Source organism: Esox lucius, chromosome 20 (assembly GCF_011004845.1).
Source record: "Esox lucius isolate fEsoLuc1 chromosome 20, fEsoLuc1.pri, whole genome shotgun sequence".
Taxonomy (NCBI): domain Eukaryota; kingdom Metazoa; phylum Chordata; class Actinopteri; order Esociformes; family Esocidae; genus Esox; species Esox lucius.
This window is the reverse complement of record NC_047588.1, coordinates 44,233,696-44,258,273: the sequence shown is the minus strand read 5'-3', so window position 1 is coordinate 44,258,273 and position 24,578 is coordinate 44,233,696. Positions and strand designations below refer to the sequence as shown.

At 42.1% G+C, this 24,578-nt stretch overlaps 1 protein-coding gene across 2 annotated transcripts in view; it reads left to right on the top strand.

The window, feature by feature from the left end:
- trpm2 (transient receptor potential cation channel, subfamily M, member 2) overlaps positions 1–23,771 on the top strand; it is a 53,140-nt gene extending 29,369 nt beyond the window's left edge. For both annotated transcript variants that reach the window (XM_034288612.1, XM_034288613.1), the window contains exons 13-26: positions 1,492–1,651; positions 5,545–5,707; positions 8,903–9,075; positions 9,538–9,703; positions 15,153–15,306; positions 15,410–15,493; positions 15,818–15,907; positions 19,447–19,536; positions 20,315–20,419; positions 20,668–20,757; positions 21,298–21,390; positions 21,719–21,799; positions 21,903–21,998; positions 23,314–23,771. In XM_034288612.1, the coding sequence (XP_034144503.1) occupies positions 1,492–1,651; positions 5,545–5,707; positions 8,903–9,075; positions 9,538–9,703; positions 15,153–15,306; positions 15,410–15,493; positions 15,818–15,907; positions 19,447–19,536; positions 20,315–20,419; positions 20,668–20,757; positions 21,298–21,390; positions 21,719–21,799; positions 21,903–21,998; positions 23,314–23,361 (1,593 nt within the window). In that variant the 3' untranslated portion in view covers positions 23,362–23,771. The remainder of the gene's footprint in view (positions 1–1,491; positions 1,652–5,544; positions 5,708–8,902; positions 9,076–9,537; positions 9,704–15,152; positions 15,307–15,409; positions 15,494–15,817; positions 15,908–19,446; positions 19,537–20,314; positions 20,420–20,667; positions 20,758–21,297; positions 21,391–21,718; positions 21,800–21,902; positions 21,999–23,313) is intronic.
- The last annotated feature ends 807 nt before the right edge of the window (positions 23,772–24,578 follow it).

Below are 24,578 nucleotides of genomic sequence, written 5' to 3'. Positions count from 1 at the left end.
CCTGTCGAAGCGTGGAGAAGACAGTCTCCTTCCGACCAAACTAGTGGAGAAGGCAGTCTCCTACCGACCAAACAAGTGGAGGAAGCAGTCTCCTACTGACCAAACTAGTGGAGGAGGCAGTCTCCTCCTGACCAAACTAGTGGAGGAGGCAGTCTCCTACCGACCAAACTAGTGGAGGAAGCAGTCTCCTACCGACCAAACTAGTGGAGAAGGCAGTCTCCTACCGACCAAACTAGTGGAGGAAGCAGTCTCCTACTGACCAAACTAGTGGAGGAGGCAGTCTCCTACCGACCAAACTAGTGGAGGAAGCAGTCTCCTACTGACCAAACTAGTGGAGAAGGCAGTCTCCTACCGACCAAACTAGTGGAGGAAGCAGTCTCCTACCGACCAAACTAGTGGAGGAAGCAGTCTCCTACTGACCAAACTAGTGGAGGAGGCAGTCTCCTACTGACCAAACTAGTGGAGGAGGCAGTCTCCTACCGACCAAACTAGTGGAGGAGGCAGTCTCCTTCTGACCAAACTAGTGGAGGAGGCAGTCTCCTACTGACCAAACTAGTGGAGGAGGCAGTCTCCTACTGACCAAACTAGTGGAGGAGGCAGTCCCCTACTGACCAAACTAGTGGAGGAGGCAGTCTCCTACTGACCAAACTAGTGGAGGAGGCAGTCTCCTACTGACCAAACTAGTGGAGGAGGCAGTCTCCTACTGACCAAACTAGTGGAGGAGGCACTTCACCTGTCCACTGGCTGTTCACTCTGGCAAAAAGACTGAAGACCACATTACTGTAATGCAATAGACCACACTACTGTAATGCAATAGACCACACTACTGTAATGCAATAGATCACACTACTGTAATGTAATAGACCACATTACTGTAATAGACCACATTACTGTAATGCAATAGACCACATTACTGTAATGCAATAGACGAAAGGCCTCTGTGGGCAGAAATTCAGCCCACAGCGTCCATGTAATCAACAAACACTATCATGGGGGTAACTAACCCAAAAGGGCAATGCACTCTGGAAATGATATCCATGGCGCGGCTTAGAAAGTGGTGTGGCTTTAAGTTAGTTACAGTGGAGGTTTTATACCAGTATATGTGCTTTATGCTAGTGATACGAAGGCATCCTAATCACTGTCATGGTGTCTTATGTAACTGAAAGTATGACCATGTTTGTACTCTTCTACCTGGTACTATAGTCTTTAAAATGCATATGTGATTTATAGTGAAATGCTTTTTTGGACACATCAGGCCTACAGATCAGATTCCACATGTGATGAAAGGTTTATTCTTATTGGAACTAATGCCAGTAGGGATATCGACTGTTTGGGGTTTTCTCTCACCTACAACCTGCATTCAGAATGACTGCCAGGATTTGCAAGGTTCTTCTGTGTACATACCAAACGTGTCTACACTGGAACAATTGTTTCAGTAATGTTTGCAGAAAATCCAGGTTTAACACGGTCCTTTTTCCCTCTGTCCTCCAGGTGAAGGATATGCTGTCCTTCATGTTCCTGTTGATTATTTGGGTGGTAGCATATGGAGTGGCTAGGCAGAGCATCCTCATCAACAATGAGGACAGACTTGACTGGATCTTACAAGGAGTCATCTATAAACCCTACCTCATTATCTTTGGAGAGTTTGACAGTAAGTTAGAGATGCAGTCTGGGACTACAGCGAATTACACATCCTTTTTTTGAGCTGGTTGTGAAATGTGTTTATGTGCATAATCAGTAGAATCTCTATCATACCTTCATCAGCCTTGAAATGCCAAGTTTGAAAGTGAGTGGTATTGTTGTCATGGAGATACAGTTGTGCTCAAAAGTTTGCATACCCTTGGAGAATTGGTAATATATGTACCATTTGTAAAGAAAACACGAGTGAGCAGGCAAAACGCACGTCTTTTATTTCTTATGGGATTCACATTCAACTGTAGATCATAACAGAATGGTACAATCATAAAACAAAAGATGGCAACAAAGAGAAAAATTAACTGACCCCTGTTCAAAAGTCTGCATACCCTTAGTTCTTAATACAGTGTATTGCCCCCTTTAGCACCATTTACAGCATGCAGTCTTTTGTAACAGTTGTCTATGAGGCCCCAAATTCTTGCAGGTGGTATAGCTGCCCATTTGCATTCATCTTGCCATCAATTCTTACAAGACTCCCCGTGCCTTTAGAGCTCACACACCACTAAAACATCAGTGAGCCACCACCATGCTTCACAGTGGGGATGGTATTCTGTTCACCCCTCTCCACACAAAGTGCTTATGATTGTGACCATAAAGCTCTATTTTGGTCTTGTCACTCCAAATTACAGTGTGCCAGAAGCTGTGAGGCGTGTCAAGGGGCTTTTTGTGGCATTGGTGCAGTAAAGGCTTCTTTCTGGCAAGTTGACCATGCAGCTCATTTTTGTTCAAGTATCATCGTATTGTGTTCATTGAAACAAACACAATTGTTCCAGAGCCGCCTGTATTTCTCCTGAGGTTACCTGTGGGTTTTTCTTTGTATCCCAAACAATTCTTCTGGCAGTTTTGGCTGAAATCTTTGTTGGTCTACCTGACCTTGGCTTGGTATCAAAAGATTCCCAAATTTTCCACTTCTTAATAAGTGATTGAACAGTACTGACTGGTATTTGCAAGGCTTTGGATATCATCTTACATCCTTTTCCATCTTTATAAAGTTCCATTACCTTGTTATGCAGGTCTTTTGACAGTTCTTTTCTGCTTCCCAAGGCTCAGTATCTAGCCTGCTCAGTGCATCCACGTGAGTGCTAACAAACTCATTGACTATTTATACACAGACACCAATTGCAATTTAAAAAGCCACAGGTGTGGGAAATTCTCCTTTAATTGACATTTTCACTTGTGTGTGTCACCTTCTGTGTCTGTAACAACACCAAACATTCAAGTGTATGTAAACTTTTGATCAGGGCCATTTGGGTGATTTCTGTTAAAGGAGCCAAACAACTATGTGATAATAAATGATCGCTATTCTTAAATGAAATAGTTTTTTTGCATGATCAGTCATATTTTCAAAATCAATGCCTGAATTTCACTATTTTAAGGAATGCAAACTGTGCAATGAGCACAACTGTACATGCATATTTGGCACTTAAAATATAGTCTCATCTAAATCACAATAGATGAACATAGTGTGAATTAACAAAGAACACACACAAATGTGTACATGTCGCCATTGAAAACGTTTATGAACAACACCATCTGGAAAATATGAGAACAAAGGTTTTTTGTCGCTGGTGGAACCTGGTAATAATATGCCCATCCTCACCATTAACTGCACCCATCTGGTAATAATATGTCCATCCTAACCATTAACTGCACCCCTCTGGTAATAATATGCCCATCCTAGCCATTAACTGCACCCACCTGGTAATAATATGTCCATCCTAACCATTAACTTCACCCCCCTGGTAATAATATACCCATCCTAACCATTAACTGCACCCACCTGGTAATAATATGCCCATACTAACCATTAACTGCACCCCTCTGGTAATAATATGTCCATCCTAGCCATTAACTGCACCCACCTGGTAATAATATGTCCATTCTAACCATTAACTGCACCCACCTGGTAATAATATGTCCATCCTAGCCATTAACTGCACCCACCTGATAATAATATGTCCATCCTAACCATTAACTGCACCCACCTGGTAATAATATGTCCATCCTAACCATTAACTGCACCCATCTGGTAATAATATGTCCATCCAAACCATTAACTGCACCCACCTGGTAATAATATGTCCATCCTAACCATTAACTGCACCCATCTGGTAATAATATGTCCATCCTAACCATTAACTGCACCCACCTGGTAATAATATGTCCATCCTAACCATTAACTGCACCCATCTGGTAATAATATTTCCATCCAAACCATTAACTGCACCCACCTGGTAATAATATGTCCATCCTAACCATTAACTGCACCCACCTGGTAATAATATGTCCATCCTAACCATTAACTGCACCCATCTGGTAATAATATGTCCATCCTAACCATTAACTGCACCCATCTGGTAATAATATGTCCATCCTCACCATTAACTGCACCCACCTGGTAATAATATGTCCATCCTAACCATTAACTGCACCCATCTGGTAATAATATGTCCATCTTAACCATTAACTGCACCCCTCTGGTAATAATATGTCCATCCTAACCATTAACTGCACCCATCTGGTTATAATATGCCTGTCCTAACCATTAACTTCACCCCCCTGGTAATATGTCCTGAATAGGGGGATGCAATGAAAAAAAAGAACTGGCTAAGTGGTCCCCGGTCTTTGCAGTTCACCTATTTATTCGGGCCTAGGCTGTTTATATTTGGCCAATGTGTTCAATGATGTACACTGGTAAAAGTACACATTTGTGTGCTCTTTGATTATTTTATTTGTTTTACTTTTATTTGATTGGGACAGTGCGTGTTAATGAACAAGACATGGAGTACATGCATGTAAAAATGCCGGATTATAGCCAAGGGCTAATTTCCATCCGTAGTCCCACGAGCTAAGATCACACAGCTCACAAAAACATTGCAAAATAAAATGTACATCTACAGTCAGTTCATAAATTTGCTAAATCCTATATACAATATTCACACAAAACTACATTCAACTTCACAAACACTAATCGATATACACATTACAAAGTAAAACAATTTAAAAAAGGATAAAACATACATACTAATGAATGACTTTTAGGAGCCATTTATGCCACTGTAACATGATAGCTTAGAGCTAAGCTTCCATGCCACACACATTCAGGGGATCATGTCACATGGAACAGGACATTTAATTTGAAATAACGAAATCACAATTACAACCTCAGCTGCAGAGGTCACATTAGGTTAATTGCCAATTAGTAGTACATATGTCAGCTATAAAACAGGTCTGACAATCAACACTTTGATATTGAGATGTAGTTTTTAAAGCAACCCGAGGCAACTGACATAGTTCCAAAGAGGCCAAATAGTCAATGACTCAATTGCAGGTGGATTGGTTCCAAAAACCGCTAAATTATTCAATGTATCAAGGGGAGCAGTCTCAAAACACTATATGCCAAATATGGACACATTGCATGGACCAAGAGGAACAGTGGTCGCAAGTCAAATCTTACTGATAGGGATAGATGGAGACTTCAGAGGATAGTTACGAAATACCCCAGAAGCACAGGCTCGAAAATTACCACAGGATTGAATCAGCACCTCTGCGACCCAATCTCAACTAAACTGAATGTCATGAGCTTCACAAAGTTGGTAGTTATGGCCGCACTGCCTTTTGGAAACCACTTGTATCTAAGGCCAAAGCAAAAATGCATAACGTGGTTTGTCAAAGTGACTAAACCTCCTTGACTTTGTGTTCGACTGTCTATCAAAGTGACAAAATCTCTCTGACTTCATGTTGGACTGTTTGTCAATGTGTCTACTTATCCCAAATATATTGCTGAAAATGTTATTAAAAGTTGATAAGGAACTAATCAAGTACTGCTTATTCCTCTTTGTTGTCCAGACGACCTTTACACTAAAACCTGCAGTGAGAATGCAACTGACTCTACGGAGGCTAAATGTCCTCAACTAAACGAGTTCCATAACTGGATCACCATCATCCTGCTGTGTGTCTTCCTGCTGTTAGCCAACGTACTGCTGCTCAACCTACTCATAGCCATCTTCAAGTACGTTCCCTTGATCAACTCATCCAACTACATCCATTGTCACTCTTTGCCACAATTTATTTTCCATTTGCTTTCAGCAATCGCTATAGAGATGTTTGTTGTTTTAGTAGCATTCAGGATAATGTGTGTCCAATTATCTACTGTGTTTTGGTGCCAGCAAATGTTTAAATCTGATTTTCCAAGACATTAGGGGCTGGTTTTCAGACAAATATCTAGTCATGGACTAAAAATATCCTGCTCATAGCTATATATAAGGATTAAGCATCAGTAGCTGTTTAACTTCTGACAGGGGCACCATTTCTTATTTTCAGCTAGGCTAATACACAACATTTTATAAATGTACATTTCTTATGTTTTCTTCTAATAATCTGTTCTTCTGAAAATATTCCAATGTTGTACAACAAAATTTAACGAAGTGAACATCAAGCGGTCAGTCCTTGGCTCACATTGCATGCCCTAACCCATGCCAAATTAATGTCAGCTTGACCAAATAAACAAAAAACATCTAGGGCCCCGAAAGCATGGGTCTGCTGACGCCTGTTATTCCTAACAAGTGCTATTCATTTGGGAGAGATTCTCTTGAAAATCCAACCGTAGCAGCAGGCTCATCGAGGACTCCCATCTGGGTGTTTACTGACAGCAGAATCATCCAATGGAGGGTTAATCCTCATTATCACTGTCGTAGAAAAACCATGTCTACTCTTTCAAAAACAAATGTGCAACAACTCTATTCTGAATTCAATGGACTTTAATGAAAATCATAGAACAATCACAGTCAATAAAGCCAGGCCCTGCTACAGATACATCGTTCTAAGGACTGGACCGTTACTTTTATACAGTAGCTTCTTATATGACATGTTCTGACCATCACTTTTTGTTAATCCGTTGGGTGTGTTTTATCTTTTGTCCCACAGCTATTTTTGGGGACCTTTGTCCAATAAATTATCACACACTGGTGGTTCAATTTCAGGACACAAATGTAATAAAACACAGGGCCATTAACTTCAAGGCACATGATGGTTTGCTGCAGATACGTTCATGATTATTCAATACAAGACATATACATTATATATTGGTGGTTATCCATTCAAAGTCGACATCCGCGGTTCCGCGGACAGTGCTCATTTGCATAAATATTCAGAAAAATGGAATCGCCATAATCGTCCGATTCCAATGGTATATTATTTGTAGCCACTTCCTTGAAGCGTTCCGAGTATAATTTGGGTTGTCTGTGTATAGTTTGGGTTGCTATGGGAACTTTTCACCAGGGCAACGACATTGACCATGCATCTTAGAAAGGCTAATGTGTAGACAAGAATAGGGATTACAAGGGTGTACATCACTATATATGATGTTTTGAACCATAATACATCGTTTGTATTATAAATATGATATAAAAATAAATATTTAGTCCACATAGTATGGGGGTGTTCTTGAGTTTTTGGGAAGAAGTTGGTAATTTTTCTGAGTTTATAAAATATATCCAAACGTAACTAGCGATCTAGTGCTGCCACCTGCTGGCCGTTTTGTGTCATTACACCATTGAGGCTGCAGGTGTAACCAGGCTTTATTTCAGTTAAGAACAGGCTGGTTCTGATTGAATAACGTTCATAGAGTTCATGGTTATTCTTTTTATATTTTAAGTGCCCTGAGTTCAGTGGGGAGTGCATGGGGAGGAGGTGAGGGAGAAATCAACAGGAGTGCATGGGGAGGAGGTGAGGGAGAAATCAACAGGAGTGCATGGGGAGGAGGTGAGGGAGAAATCAACAGGAGTGCATGGGGAGCAGGTGAGGGAGAAATCAACAGGAGTGCATGGGGAGGAGGTGAGGGAGAAATCAAAACCAATAATCAAACCACTTTTTGGGGAGGCGGCATCACCATGTCCCACTGGGGGTTGAGGAAGAAGGGGTGTCGGGAGTCATCGCCTTCTCCTTCTTGTCCTACGTGGAGGCAGGTGTGTGTGGGTGGAGGCAGGTGTGTGTGGGTGGAGGCAGGTGTGTGTGGGTGGAGGCAGGTGTGTGTGGGTGGAGGCAGGTCTTTGTAGGGATGGAGGCAGGTGTGTGTAGGGAGGGAGGCAGGTGTGTGTAGGGGTGGAGGCAGGTGTGTGTAGGGGTGGAGGCAGGTGTGTGTAGGGGTGGAGGCAGGTGTGGGTGGAGGCAGGTGTGTGTGGGTGGAGGCAGGTGTGTGTGGGTGGAGGCAGGTGTGTGTAGGGATGGAGGCAGGTGTGTGTGGGTGGAGGCAGGTCTGTGTAGGGATGGAGGCAGGTGTGTGTGGGTGGAGGCAGGTGTGTGTAGGGGTGGAGTCAGGTGTGTGTAGGGGTGGAAGCAGGTGTGGGTGGAGGCAGGTGTGTGTGGGTGGAGGCAGGTGTGTGTGGGTGGAGGCAGGTCTGTGTAGGGATGGAGGCAGGTGTGTGTAGGGGTGGAGGCAGGTGTGTGTAGGGGTGGAAGCAGGTGTGGGTGGAGGCAGGTGTGTGTGGGTGGAGGCAGGTCTGCGTAGGGATGGAGGCAGGTCTGCGTAGGGATGGAGGCAGGTCTGCGTAGGGATGGAGGCAGGTGTGTGTAGGGGTGGAGGCAGGTGTGTGTAGGGGTGGAGGCAGGAGTGTGTAGGGGTGGAGGCAGGTGTGGGTGGGTGGAGGCAGGTGTGTGTGGGTGGAGGCAGGTGTGTGTGGGTGGAGGCAGGTGTGTGTGGGTGGAGGCAGGTGTGTGGGACGTTGATTTGGTGGCACATTTGCACCCCAATAAATCCCAGTCGTTTTTTCATTTGGTTTGTTATAGATTTTTTGTTTGACAGAAGAAAGAAAACAGACCCAGATTATTTTTGGTAAATACCTCTGTATATATAGTGAGGTAAAAAATGATTTGAACCCACTGACAAAGGAATTATCAGTCTTTAATTTTAATGGTAGGTTCATTTGATCAGTGAGAGACAGAATAACAACGACAAAATCCAGAAAAACTTGTGAAATAGGTATTTGATCCCCTCTCAATCAGAAAGATTTCTGGCTCCCAGGTGTCTTTTATACAGGTAACGAGCTGAGATTAGGAGCACACTCCTAATCTCAGTTTACCTGTATAAAGGACACCTGTCCACAGAAGCAATCAATCAATCAGATCAACAACAAAAAAATCCCTCACTGTATCCTGGATATTCACATCCTAAAATGTTCTAATAGAAAACTGCCCAACCCCTTTCCAGCAACACAATTGAGAATATTCAGAAGAGGTCAGACACCATCTGGAAGTTCCAGAGATACGAGATGATTTTGGAGTTCTACCATCGGCCTCCTCTTCCCCCTCCTTTCAACATCTTCCACCTCATCTACTGTCTGATCTGCTGTAACAGGACAAAGTCTAACAAAACGGCCCTCAGTAAGTTCTGACTGCAACCTAAATCTAAACCCACCTCCCAAAACCTCACAGAGCCTTTAATAAACAGATAACCGCTGTTGGCTGCTATAGATTAAGAGATAACCGCTGTTGGCTGCTATAGACTAACAGATAACCGCTGTTGGCTGCTATAGACTAACAGATAACCGCTGTTGGCTGCTATAGACTAACAGATAACCGCTGTTGGCTGCTATAGACTAACAGATAACCCTGGAAAGTCATTCTACTTCAGTGAACTCAATAAGATTAGGATATTTTTGTATGTTTGTGCTTTTTGTTTTTGTTTAGGACCTAGAAAGTACATTTTACATGCTGTATAATGATTAAATGACATGTATAAACCGTTTATAAACTCATTGGCCAGATTATTAGGTTAATAACCTATCTATTACTGTGAACAGGGTACATTCTGTACTTCCTCTGATCCTATCATGTACTTCTCAGGGGTGGAGCTGGATTATGAAGATATGAAGAAGTCATCAAACTCTTTTTGCTGTTTTGCTAACCCAGATGACAAGTCTACTACATATACGACCTATACAACCTTATCTTTCTGGGAGATCAAAATGAAAGCTGAATACCTGTACTCCATCAAACTCCAACACATCAGGTAGGATTAGTAGTATTAAGGACAGTAATGTTAGTAGTATTAAGGGTAGTAGTGTTAGTAGTATTAAGGGTAGTAGTGTTAGTAGTATTAAGGACAGTAGTGTTAGTAGTATTAAGGACAGTAGTGTTAGTAGTATTAAGGGCAGTAGTGTTAGTAGTATTAAGGGCAGTAGTGTTAGTAGTATTAAGGGCAGTAGTGTTAGTAGTATTAAGGGCAGTAGTGTTAGTAGTATTAAGGGTAGTAGTGTTAGTAGTATTAAGGGCAGTAGTGTTAGTAGTATTAAGGGTAGTAGTGTTAGTAGTATTAAGGGCAGTAGTGTTAGTAGTATTAAGGGCAGTAGTGTTAGTAGTATTAAGGGCAGTAGTGTTAATAGTATTAAGGGCAGTAGTGTTAGTAGTATTAAGGGCAGTAGTGTTAGTAGTATTAAGGGCAGTAGTGTTAGTAGTATTAAGGGCAGTAGTGTTAGTAGTATCATCTTTAGAAGAGGCTTCCTTCTGGGACGACAGCCATGCAGACCAATTTGATGCAGTGTTTGGCATATGGTCTGAGCACTAACAGGCTGACCCCCCACCCCTTCAACCTCTGCAGCAATGCTGGCAGGACTAATACGTCTATTTCCCAAAGACAACCTCTGGATATGACTCTGAGCACGTGCACTCAACTTCTTTGGTCGACCATGGCGAGGCCTGTTCTGAGTGGAACCTGTCCTGTTAAACAGCTGTATGGTCTTGGCCACTGTGCTGCAGCTCAGTTTCAGGGTCTTGTTATCTTGTAATAGCCTAGGCCATCTTTATGTTGAGCAACAATTATTTTTCAGATCTTCAGAGAGTTCTTTGCCATGAGGTGCCATGTTGAACTTCCAGTGACCAGTATGAGGGAGTGTGAGACCATGTAACACTAACGAGTCACATGACACTGGTGAGGGAAAATGGCAAATTGGGCCCAATTTGGACATTTTCACTTAGGGGTGTACTCACTTTTGTTGCCAGCGGTTTGGACGTTGATGGCTGTGTGTTGAGTTATTTTGAAGGGACAGCAAATGTACACTGTTATACATGCTCTACACTCACTACTTTACTTTGTAACAAAGTGTCATTTCTTCAGTGTTGTTACATGAGCAGATATAATCAAATATTTGCAAAAATGTGAGGGGTGTGCTCACTTTTGAGAGAGACTGAATATTTTGACACACAAAATGTTTGCTAGTTGTTTATGGGGTGGTGTACCTAAATGTCATTTTGGTGTCTGAGGTTTGGTTATGAAAGACGGGTAACTTTGTATAGCACTTCCATGAGGGTACAGGTCTACATATGCACAATCTGAATACAAAATGTATTCAAGAATAGTGCAGACAGGGGCCTTTAGTGTTATTTTACATTCCTTTATTCAGGGACCTAATTAGAACCATTTCGATTTAAACTGTTTTGGGATGGGTGGATGTGACTGGGTCCTAATGGTGGGGATGTTTGGGATGGGTGAATGTGACTGGGTCCTAATGGTGGGGATGTTTGGGATGGGTGGATGTGACTGGGTCCTAATGGTGGGGATGTTTGGGATGGGTGGATGTGACTGGGTCCTAATGGTGGGGATGTTTGGGATGGGTGGATGTGACTGGGTCCTAATGGTGGGGATGTTTGGGATGGGTGAATGTGACTGGGTCCTAATGGTGGGGATGTTTGGGATGGGTGAATGTGACTGGGTCCTAATGGTGGGGATGTTTGGGATGGGTGAATGTGACTGGGTCCTAATGGTGGGGATGGGTGAATGTGACTGGGTCCTAATGGTGGGGATGTTTGGGATGGGTTAATGTGACTGGGTCCTAATGGTGGGGATGGGTGAATGTGACTGGGTCCTAATGGTGGGGATGTTTGGGATGGGTGGATGTGACTGGGTCCTAATGGTGGGGATGTTTGGGATGGGTGAACTATGTAATTTCAATAATATTAATAATATGCAGTGAAAGAAATTGTGCTCATTATAGACAGTTAATAGTGCGTTTTTTAAAATAAATTGTGACCCTCCGCCCTTTGCCTCACAACGGTTTGATCCAGTGCCCCCCCCCCCCACAGCCCTCTGACAGTCTGTTGTTGGTGGTTGACTTTCAGTAAGTAGATCTAACAAAGGATATGCGAGGCATTTCTTTACTTTTACCATTCAATACAATAAAACCATTTATAACCGTCACCAGCCTTCATCGCTGCATTGAATTACAGGTCACATTTTGTTAGCTAGCGGTTAGCTGACATTGGCTACCAAGCTACAGTAACATCAACCAGTGTTTGCAGCTGTTTCATTCAAGTCATGAGAGATGCTTGCAGTGCAGTGTATGTAGTGTTCCTTAGCCGGCAAGGTGACAGTGTTCGTGTATACTGTCTGAAAGGAACTCAATGCACGTAGCTGTCAGTCAGTTTTATCTTGGTAGGGTTCACACACAATATGTGAATTTGCAGAGCTACAGTAGCAAGCAAATCGAGGGCGCAAATTGAAACATTATTACATCACAAATTTTGGTGTCCCCCTCAAGAATAGAAATGAGAAAATGGAATGTTATGGAAAATGGAATGTTAACTTTTTTGGAGGCCGGGTCCCCTTCAAAGTTCATATCAGATTTTCTCCCTGCTGTCCTCGCAGAAGCTGATGTATGTTTTTACAGCATCAGTGTACTCATCCAGACTATTAGAACCATTAATACACAGCATCAGTGTACTCATCCAGACTATTAGAACCATTAATACACAGCATCAGTGTCCTCATCCAGACTATTAGAACCATTAATACACAGCATCAGTGTCCTCATCCAGACTATTAGAACCATTAATACACAGCATCAGTGTCCTCACCCAGACTATTAGAACCATTAATACACAGCATCAGTGTCCTCATTCAGACTATTAGAACCATTAATACACAGCATCAGTGTCCTCATCCAGACTATTAGAACCATTAATACACAGCATCAGTGTCCTCATCCAGACTATTAGAACCATTAATACACAGCATCAGTGTCCTCATCCAGACTATTAGAACCATTAATACACAGCATCAGTGTCCTTATCCAGACTATTAGAACCATTAATACACAGCATCAGTGTCCTCATCCAGACTATTAGAACCATTAATACACAGCATCAGTGTCCTCATCCAGACTATTAGAACCATTAATACACAGCATCAGTGTCCTCATCCAGACTATTAGAACCATTAATGCACAGCATCAGTGTACTCATCCAGACTATTAGAACCATTAATACGCAGCATCAGTGTCCTCATCCAGACTATTAGAACCATTAATACACAGCATCAGTGTCCTCATCCAGACTATTAGAACCATTAATACACAGCATCAGTGTCCTCATCCAGACTATTAGAACCATTAATACACAGCATCAGTGTCCTCATCCAGACTATTAGAACCATTAATACACAGCATCAGTGTCCTCATCCAGACTATTAGAACCATTAATACACAGCATCAGTGTACTCATCCAGACTATTAGAACCATTAATGCACAGCATCAGTGTCCTCATCCAGACTATTAGGAGTTTGTTAATTTGTTCATTCTGTTTGTTGACTTGGCCTCCAAATTTCCCAGATCTCAATCCAATCGAGCATCTGTGGGATGTGCTGGACAAACAGGTCTGATCCATGGAGGCCCCCCTTTTAACTTTAAAGGATTGAAAGGATCTGGGGGAGCTACACAATATTAGGCAGGTGGTCATGATGTTATGGTGTTATGTCTTCTGTGTAATTGTCAGTGGCACTGATGGAAATATTATGGTCTATTCCTGTTCATCATTTTCCTCAAAACATTCCCTTAGTCCTAAAGTTCTGATCGGTTTTATAAATGATAAAATCTTTGAAGATCAGCATGGATTAAGGGCTTGAATATAGCAAGAATTAAGGGCTTGGTGTCCCAAAAAGACTAAGAAAAGCTCATCCATGCTTTCTTTTCTAGTAGGGTTGACTACTGTAATGGCCTCTTAACTGGACTCCCCAAAAAGACTGTAAAACAGCTGCAGCTAATTCAGAATGCTGCTGCTAGAATGTTAACCAGGACCAAGAGAACAGAGCACATCACTCCAGTTCTTAAATATTTGCATTGGCTTCCAGTCAGTTACAGAATAGATTTCAAAGTGGTGCTTTTAGTTTATATATCGCTAAATGGTTTCGATATGTGATATATTTCTGATATGTTTGAACAATATGAACCGATCAGGGCTCTTAGATCCATGAACAGGACAGCTAGTAGAGCCCAGAGTCCAAACTAAACATGGAGAAGCTGCATTTAGCAGTTATGCTGCACACAACTGGAATAAACTACCAGAAGATCTTAGAAGATCAATTTTTAAATCCAGGTTACAAACACTTCTCTTTTCATGCACCTATGACTGAGCACTTACATTTAACCACACTGTATTTTATATTTCTCTCTTTCTTTGATTTACTGTGTTATAATATTTCTAATTTGCTATCTTTTACCAATAGTTTTCTGTAATGCAAGTTCTGGTGCTATCAGAGGAATAACCTCTGTGTAAATGTGACAATCTGCAGATGACGGATCATGTAAGTTCTGGTGCTGCTGTTTAGACATCAATGTAGGGTATTACAGCTTTATAGCTTCCTACGTTTTTATCACATTTTTATTCAATATCTAATTTCTTATTCTATGTTTTATTATTATGCTGTCATTTTATGTTTTTTTCTTTCTTTGTAAAGCACATTGAATTGCTTCTTTGTATGAATTGTGCTGTAAATGAACATCCTTGCTAGGGGTGAGTCATGCTCTGTAGTGGGAACAAATGGGATCTCCTGAATTTGCTGCCACCTTGTGTGTGTTTTATGTATTACAATTACAGTATATCCAAGCCTGCTATACTTTCGCCTTTGGTCAACCAGTTGACAAAAGCTGTTAAACAATAGTTTGGGGGATATTTAAAAATATGTAAAAGCACATAAGATGGCATAATATTTACCTTACACTATTCAGAGCATATTTTCTCACTTTAACAGAAATTGTGTGAACTGGGTATAATTTCTGCAACAGGAAATACCAGTTCATTGTATGGTTATTCATAAAAAAAACTATATTTAACAATCTAGCTAATGTGTTTGCAGGCACTGAATTATAGTCTATGCACGAAAAAGGAAGGCTAATTATTCCTGAGCCAAATGTTTTTCATCAAACTAACTATGCATTCCTTGACCATGTAATTAAAGTAGCTTTATTCGGGTTAACGGGAGTGTTAAAGTGTTATAAATGGGATGGGATAAGAATTAAGATTAGTGGGGATTAGGGGCTGTGTTACAGGTCAGGTTTAGGGTTAGGTGTGTGGAGTTAGTTTAAGTGTTAGCAGAGAAAAGGATTTGTAAAAGTAAATATTTGTTCAATCCATACAACAAACATTAACCTTGAAGTGTATGTGGGGGGGGTATGTGCTGGTCCTGTAGGGAATACACCATGACAGATGGGGAGGAGAGAGGACTTACCTTAATAAAAAGACAGAAGACGACGCAGGAGGACCAGGATAATAAGCATAGAGAATCCCTATGCTTATTTAATATCACTGACATTATAGATATTACACCTGTGTTAATCAATCAGGTACTGAACCCCTCATCACTTTAACATCACTGACATAATAGATATTACACCTGTGTTAATCAATTAATCAGGTACTGAACCCCTCATCACTTTAATCTCCCAGATCTGTATTGACCTCAAAATGGGAGGAGGACTTAATGCATTAAAGAATAGACTGACCACACTGAAGACGAGCCTGGAGGGCCAGGTACTGAACCCCTCATCACTTTAACATCACTGACATAATAGATTTTACACCTGTGTTAATCAGTTAATCAGGAACTGAACCCCTCATCACTTTAACATCACTGACATAATAGATTTTACACCTGTGTTAATCAGTTAATCAGGTACTGAACCCCTCAACATTTTAATATCACTGACATAATAAGATATTAAACCTGTGTTAATCAAGTACTGAACACATCATCACTTTAATATCACTGACTAGATATTACTGTGCTAATCAAACAATGGTACCTGGGTTAATCGATTAGTTATAGCTGTTGTCAACATCTAGTTGTCTCTCTAGCTCTCCCAGATCTGGATTGACCTCCAAAGGCAACAACTTACTGCATTAAAGAATAGACTGACCATACTGAATACGAGCCTGGAAGGCCAGGTACTGAACCCCTCATCACTTTAACATCACTAACATAATAGATATAACACCTGTGTTAATCAGTTAATCAGGCACTGAACCCATTATCACTTAAACATCAATCCATCCATTATCTTCCGCTTTTCCGGGGCCGGGTCGCGGGGGCAGCAGTCTAAGCAGGGATGCCCAGACTTCCCTCTCCCCAGACACTTCCTCCAGCTCTTCCGGGGGGACACAAAGGCGTTCCCAGGCCAGCCGGGAGACATAGTCCCTCCAGCGTGTCCTAGGTCTTCCCCGGGGTCTCCTCCAGGTGGGAAGGGACCGGAACACCTTCCCAGGAAGGCCCAAGCCACCTCAGCTGACCCCTCTCGATGTGGAGGACCAGCGGCTCTATTCTGAGCTCCTCCCGGGTGACCGAGCTTCTCACCCTATCTCTAAGGGATCGCCCAGCCACCCTGCGAAGAAAGCTCATTTCGGCCGCCTGTATCCAGGATCTTGTCCTTTCGGTCATGACCCAAAGCTCATGACCATAGGTGAGAGTAGGAACGTAGATACATCGACAGACCGATACATCGACCGCATTACTGCAGAAGCTGCACCGATCCGTCTGTCAATCTCCCGTTCCATGCTTCCCTCACTCGTGAACAGGACCCCTAAATACTTAAACTCCTCCACTTGAGGCAGGCCCTCTCCACCAACCTGAAGTGGGCAAGCCACCCTTTTCCGACTGAGGACCATGGCCTCGGATTTGAAGGTACTGATTTTCATCCCCACCGCTTCACACTCGGGTGCAAACCGTCCAAGTGCTTGCTGAAGGTCCTGGCTTGAAGGGGCCAACACGACAACATCATCCGCAAAGAGCAGAGACGAAATTGTGTGGTCCCCAAACCTGACACCCTCCGGCCCCTGGCTGCGCCTAGAAATTCTGTCCATAAAAATTACGAACAGAACCGGTGACAAAGGGCAGCCCTGCCGGAGTCCAACATGCACAGGGAACAAGTCTGACTTACTGCCGGCAATGCGGACCAAGCTCCTGCTTCGGTCGTACAGGGACCTGACAGCCCTTAGCAAAGGACCCAGGACCCCATATTCCCCGAGCACCCTCCACAGGATGCCGTGAGGGACACCGTCGAATGCCTTCTCCAAATCCACAAAACACATGTGGATTGGTTGGGCAAACTCCCATGAACCCTCCATCACCCTGTAGAGGGTATAGAGATGGTCCAGTGTTCCACGGCCTGGACGGAAACCACACTGTTCCTCCTGAATCCGAGGTTCTACTATCGGCCGTATTCTCCTTTCCAGAACCCTGGCATAGACTTTCCCGGGGAGGCTGAGAAGTTTGATCCCCCTATAGTTGGAACACACCCTCCGGTCCCCCTTCTTAAAAAGAGGGACCACCACCCCGTCTGCCATCCCAGAGGCACTGTCCCCGACTGCCACGCGATGTTGCACAGGCGTGTCAGCCAAGACAGCCCCACAACATCCAGAGACTTGAGGTACTCAGGGCGGATCTCATCCACCCCCGGTGCCTTGCCACCAAGGAATTTCTTAACCACCTCTGTGACTTCAGCCTGGGTGATGGACGAGTCCACCTCTGAGCCCTCATCCTCTGCTTCCTCAATGGAAGACGTGACAGCGGGATTAAGGAGATCCTCGAAGTACTCCTTCCACCGCCCGACGACATCCCCAGTTGAGGTCAACAGCTGCCCACCTCTACTGTAAACAGCGTTGGTAGGGCACTGTTTCCCTCTCCTGAGGCGCCGGATGGTTTGCCAGAATCTCTTCGAGGCCAGCCGATAGTCCTTCTCCATGGCCTCACCGAACTCCTCCCAGGCCCGAGTTTTTGCCTCCACAACCACCAGGCTGCAGTCCGCTTGGCCTGTCGGTACCCGTCAGCTGCTTCAGGAGTCCCACAAGCCAACCAGGCCTGATAGGACTCCTTCTTCAGCTTGACAACATCCCTTACTTCCGGTGTCCACCACCGGGTTCGGGGATTGCCGCCTCGACAGGCACCGGAGACCTTACGGCCACAGCTCCGAGGGGCCGCTTCGACAATGGCGGTGGAGAACATGGTCCACTCGGACTCAATATCTCCAGCCTCCCTCGGGATCCAGTCGAAGCTCTGCCGGAGGTGGGAGTTAAAGATCTCTCTGACAGGAGATTCGGCCAGACGTTCCCAGCAGACCCTTACAGTACGCTTGGGCCTGCCAAGTCTGTCCAGCTTCCTCCCCCGCGATCGGATCCAACTCAAAACCAGGTGGTGATCAGTTGACAGCTCCGCCCCTCTCTTCACCCGAGTGTCCAAGACATATGGCCGCAGGTCAGATGAAACGACAACAAAGTCGATCATCGACCTGCGACCTATGGTGTCCTGGTGCCACGTGCACTGATGGACACCCTTATGCTTGAACATGGTGTTCGTTATGGACAAACTGTGACTAGCACAGAAGTCCAATAACTGAACACCGCTTGGGTTCAGATCAGGGGGGCCGTTCCTCCCAATCACGCCGTTCCAGGTGTCACTGTCGTTGCCCACGTGGGCGTTGAAGTCCCCCAGTAGAACGATAGAGTCCCCAGTCGGAGCACTTTCCAGCACCCCTCCTAGAGACTCCAAGAAGGTCGGGTACTCTGCACTGCCGTTCGGCCCGTAGGCACAAACAACAGTAAGAGACCTATCCCCGACCCGTAGGCGCAGGGAAACGACCCTCTCGTTCACCGGGGTAAACTCCAACACATGGCGGCAGAGCTGGGGAGCTATAAGCAAACCCACACCAGCCCGCCGCCTCTCACCATGGGCAACTCCAGAGTGGTGAAGAGTCCATCCTCTCTCAAGGAGTGTGGTTCCAGAGCCCAAGCCGTGCATAGAGGTGATCCCGACTACCTCTAGTCGGAACCTCTCAACCTCACGCACGATCTCAGGCTCCTTCCCCGCCAGCGAGGTGATGTTCCACGTCCCTAGAGCTAGTTTCTGTGTCCAGGGATCGGGTTGTCTAGGCCCCCGCCTTCGACTGCCGCCCGATCCTCTCTGCACCGGCCCCTTATGGTCCCTCCTGTGGGTGGTGAGCCCACGGGAGATCACTTAAACATCACTGACATAATAGATATTAAACCCATGTATATCAATGAATCTGGCAATCAATCAAGTACTGAACCCCTCATCACTTTAATATCACTGACATGATATGATATTAAACCTGTGTTAATCAATCAGTCAGGTACTGAACCCATTATCACTTTAATATCACTGACATAATAAATATTACATCTGAATTAATCAAGCAATCAGGTAATCAATCCATCAGGTACTGAACCCCTCATCAATTTAAAAACACTGACAATAGATATTACACCTGTGTTAATAAATCAATCAGGTACTGAACCCCTCATTACTTTAATATCACTGACATATTAAGATGTTAAACCTGTGTTAATCAATCAAGTACTGAACCCATCATCACTTTAATATCACTGACTAGATATTACTGTGCTAATCAAACAATGGTACCTGTGTTAATCGATTAGTTATACCTGTTGTCAACATCTAGTTGTCTCTCTAGCTCTCCCAGATCTGGATTGACCTCCAAACGGAAAAACTTGCTGCATTAAAGAATAGACTGACCATACTGAATATGAGCCTGGAGGACCAGGTACTGAACCCCTCATCACTTTAATATCACTAACATAATAGACATAACACCTGTGTTAATCAATTAATCAGGTACTGAACCCCTGATCACTTTAACATCTCTGACATAATAGATATTACACCTGTGTTAATCAGGTACTGAACCCCTGATCACTTTAACATCACTGACATAATAGATTTTACACCTGTGTTAATCAATCAATCAGGTACTGAACCCATTATCACTTAAACATCGCTGACATAATAGATATTAAACCCATCTATATCAATGAATCAGGTAATCAATCAAGTACTGAACCCCTCATCACGTTAATATCACTGACATGATAAGATATTAAACCTGTGTTAATCAATCAGTCAGGTACTGAACCCATTATCACTTTAATATCACTGACATAATAAGATATTACACCTGTGTTAATCAATCAGTCAGGTACTGAACCCATTATCACTTTAATATCACTGACATAATAAGATATTACACCTGTGTTAATCAATCAATCAGGTCCTGACAAACCTCATCACTTTAATATCAGTGACATAATAAATATTACATCTGAATTAATCAAGCAGTCAGGTAATCAATCCATCAGGTACTGAACCCCTCATCAATTTAAAATCACTGACATAATAAGATATTAAACCTGTGTTAATCAATCAAGTACTGAACCCATCATCACTTTAATATCACTGACTAGATATTACTGTGCTAATCAAACAATGGTACGTGTGGTAATCGATTAGTTATACCTGTTGTCAAAAACTAGTTGTCTCTCTAGCTCTCCCAGATCAGGATTGACCTCGAAACCCTCAAAATGAGGGAAGAAAGACTTGCTGCATTAAAGAATAAACAGACCACACTGGAGACAAGCCTGGAGGGCCAGGTACTGAACCCCTCATCACTTTAACATCACTGACATAATAGATATTACACCTGTGTTAATCAGGTAATGAACCCCTCATCGCTTTAACATCACTGACATAATAGATATTAAACCTGTGTTAATCAATCAAGTACTGAACCCATCATCACTTTAACATCACTGACTTGATATTACTGTGCTAATCAAACAATGGTACCTGTGTTAATCGATTAGTTATACCTGTTGTCAACATCTAGTTGTCTCTCTAGCTCTCCCAGATCAGGATTGACCCCAAAATGGTAGAACTTGCAGCATTAATGAATACACTGACCACACTGAAGACGAGCCTGGGAGGCCAGGTACTGAACCCCTCATCACTTTAATATCATTAACATAATAGATATTACACCTGTGTTAATCAGTTAATCAGGTACTGAACCCCTCATCACTTTAATATCATTAACATAATAGATATTACACCTGTGTTAATCAGTTAATCAGGTACTGAAACCCTCATCACTTTAATATCACTAACATAATAGATATTACAACTGTGTTAATCAGTTAATCAGGTACTGAACCCCTCATCACTTTAACGTCACTGACATAATAGATATTACAACTGTGTTAATCAGTTAATCAGGTACTGAACCCCTCATCACTTTAACATCACTGACATAATAGATATTACAACTGTGTTAATCAGTTAATCAGGTACTGAACCCCTCATCACTTTAACATCACTGACATAATAGATATTACAACTGTGTTAATCAATCAAGTACTGAACCCATCATCACTTTCATATCACTGACTAGATATTACTGTGCAAATCAAACAATGGTACCTGTGTTAATCGATTAGTTATACCTGTTGTCAACATCTAGTTGTCTCTCTAGCTCTCCCAGATCTGGATTGACCCCAAAATGGTAGAACAACTTGCTGCATTAATGAATACACTGAACACACTGAAGATGAGGCTGGAGGGCCAGGTACTGAACCCCTCATTACTTTAATATCATTAACATAATAGATATTACACCTGTGTTAATCAGTTAATCAGGTACTGAACCCCTCATCACTTTAACATCACTGACATAATAGATTTTACACCTGTGTTAATCAGTTAATCAGGTACTGAACCCCTCAACATTTTAATATCACTGACATAATAAGATGTTAAACCTGTGTTAATCAATCAAGTACTGAACCCATCATCACTTTAATATCACTGACTAGATATTACTGTGCTAATCAAACAATGGTACCTGTGTTAATCGATTAGTTATACCTGTTGTCAACATCTAGTTGTCTCTCTAGCTCTCCCAGATCTGGATTGACCTCCAAACGGAAAAACTTGCTGCATTAAAGAATAGACTGACGATTAGCCAGGAGGACCAGGTACTGAACCCCTCATCACTTTAACATCACTGACATAATAGGTTTTACACCTGTGTTAATCAATCAATCAGGTACTGAACCCCTCATCACTTTAATCTTCCAGATCCGGAATTACCTCAAAACCCTCAAAATGAGGGAAGGAGAACTTGCTGCATTAAATGATAGACTGACCAAACAGGAGATGAGCCTGGAGGGCCAGGTACTGAACCCCTCATCACTTTAATATCACTAACATAATAGATATTACACCTGTGTTAATCAGTTAATCAGGTACTGAACCCCTCATCACTTTAACATCACTGACATAATAGATATTACACCTGTGTTAATCAGTTAATCAGGTACTGAACACCTCATCACTTTAACATCACTAACATAATAGATATTACACCTGTGTTAATCAGTTAATCAGGTACTGAACCCCTCATCACTTTAACATCACTGACATAATAGATATTACACCTGTGTTAATCAATCAATCTGGTACTGAACCCATTATCACTTTAACATCGCTGACATAATATATATTAAACCTGTGTTAATCAATCAGTCAGGTACTGAACCCCTCATCACTTTAATATCACTGACATAATAAGATATTACACCTGTGTTAATCAATCAGTCAGGTACTGAACCCCTCATCACTTTAATATCACTGACATAATAAGATATTACACCTGTGTTAATCAATCAGTCAGGTACTGAACCCATTATCACTTTAATATCACTGACATAATAAGATATTACACCTGTGTTAATCAATCAGTCAGGTACTGAACCCCTCATCACTTTAATATCACTGACATAATAAGATATTACACCTGTGTTAATCAATCAGTCAGGTACTGAACCCATTATCACTTTAATATCACTGACATAATAAGATATTACACCTGTGTTAATCAATTAATCAGGTCCTGACAAACCTCATCACTTTAATATCAGTGACATAATAAATATTACATCTGAATTAATCAAGCAGTCAGGTAATCAATCCATCAGGTACTGAACCCCTCATCACTTTAATATCACTGAAAATAGATATTACACCTGTGTTAATCAATCCGGTACTGAACCCTTCATCACTTTAACATCACTGACAATAGATATTACACCTGTGTTAATCAATCAGGTACTGAACCCCTTCATCACTTTAACATCACTGACAAAAGATATTACACCTGTGTTAATCAATCAATCAGGTACTGAACCCCTCATCACTTTAATATCACTGACATAATAGATATTACACCTGTGTTAATCAATCAATCAGGTACTGAACCCCTCATCCCTTTAATATCACTGACAATATTACACCTGTGTTAATCAATCAATCAGGTACTGAACCCCTCATCCCTTTAATATCACTGACATAATAAGATATTAAACCTGTGTTAATCAGGTACTGAACCCCTCATCACTTTAATATCACGGACATGATAAGATATTACACCTGTGTTAATCAATCAGTGGGACCACTTTGCAACATCAAGTTGTCTCCTTTGTTGTCCCAGATAACCCAGATCCAGGACATCCTAAACGTTTTAGAGTCAATCGTCTAACATGGACTCAGCAGCTTGGTTCCTCACCGTCTTACAGCTGTATTTGGGCGTCAGATTCAAATCATCATGGGGACAGAGTTGTGGATATTTCTCTTTTTTGTGCTATTTTCCCTCTTTGTCTATGCATTATAATTTTCATCATTGCCTTGACATTAAAACAACAATAAATGTACTTGTTTTTGTATTATTTCTTATATTTTGCATGTAACAGTGTTGAAACATAGATAACTGGGTGATGGAACAACTTCTTACCATATCCCCTGGGTACCTTTTCTATATTCATGTCAACCATGAAATAAAAAATATAGTTAGAAAATTAGGAACATCCATAGTATGTTTAAAATAGAATTAACATCGTTTTTTGTAATTTTGATTACTGTGCAAACATGAACAATAAATGTGTTTACATCAATGCCTTTGAACTGTTGAAGGACATTTATTTTAGAAGTTTCGCGCACACACACAAATCCTGATGATTTAGCATGTACCTAGCATACACCTTGAAGAGTTGGAGGGTACAAACGAATTAAATAATTGAGCTCCACAACAAGAAGTGTTTATTTCCTTTTAGTTTCTATAATGTTTATTTTGAACACAGAGAATTTTACATGCAGCTATGAGGGGTTTGTAGAATCTTTAACAGAAGTTATTTTTTCTTCAGTCTTGAAATAACAAAAACGCAAGTCCAAAACATATTGTATCTCAACTCTTTTGGCAAAACAGTACACAAAAACTGAAACGCTTTAGGACAGGGAATTTATAATAAGACAGTACGGTATCTTATAGAGGAATTAAGGACAGGGAATTTATAGCGAGACAGTACGGTATCTTATAGAGGAATTAAGGACAGGGAATTTATAACGAGACAGTACGATATCTTATAGAGCAGCAGTTCCCAAACTTTTTTTCCTGCGCACCCCCTTCTATGTCCCAATCGGGTTGGTGCACCCCCAATCCCCACTTCAAAAAACCAAAAACGCAACAAAGCTTTGTTTTATCGCCATATAAAGACTCATGTTTAATCATGCGCAAATAACCAGAACACGCATGACAACAACAACATCAACAAAGTTTCAATATAATGCAACAAAGCTACGCACAAGCTTACACTTTTAAGAGGACGAGTGACAGACAGGCTCAGAAAGGACGGTTATTTTCAGCTGCTTAAAAGAAACATTGCAGCAATAGCAGGCCAGGCCTATTTAATGACCGTGGAG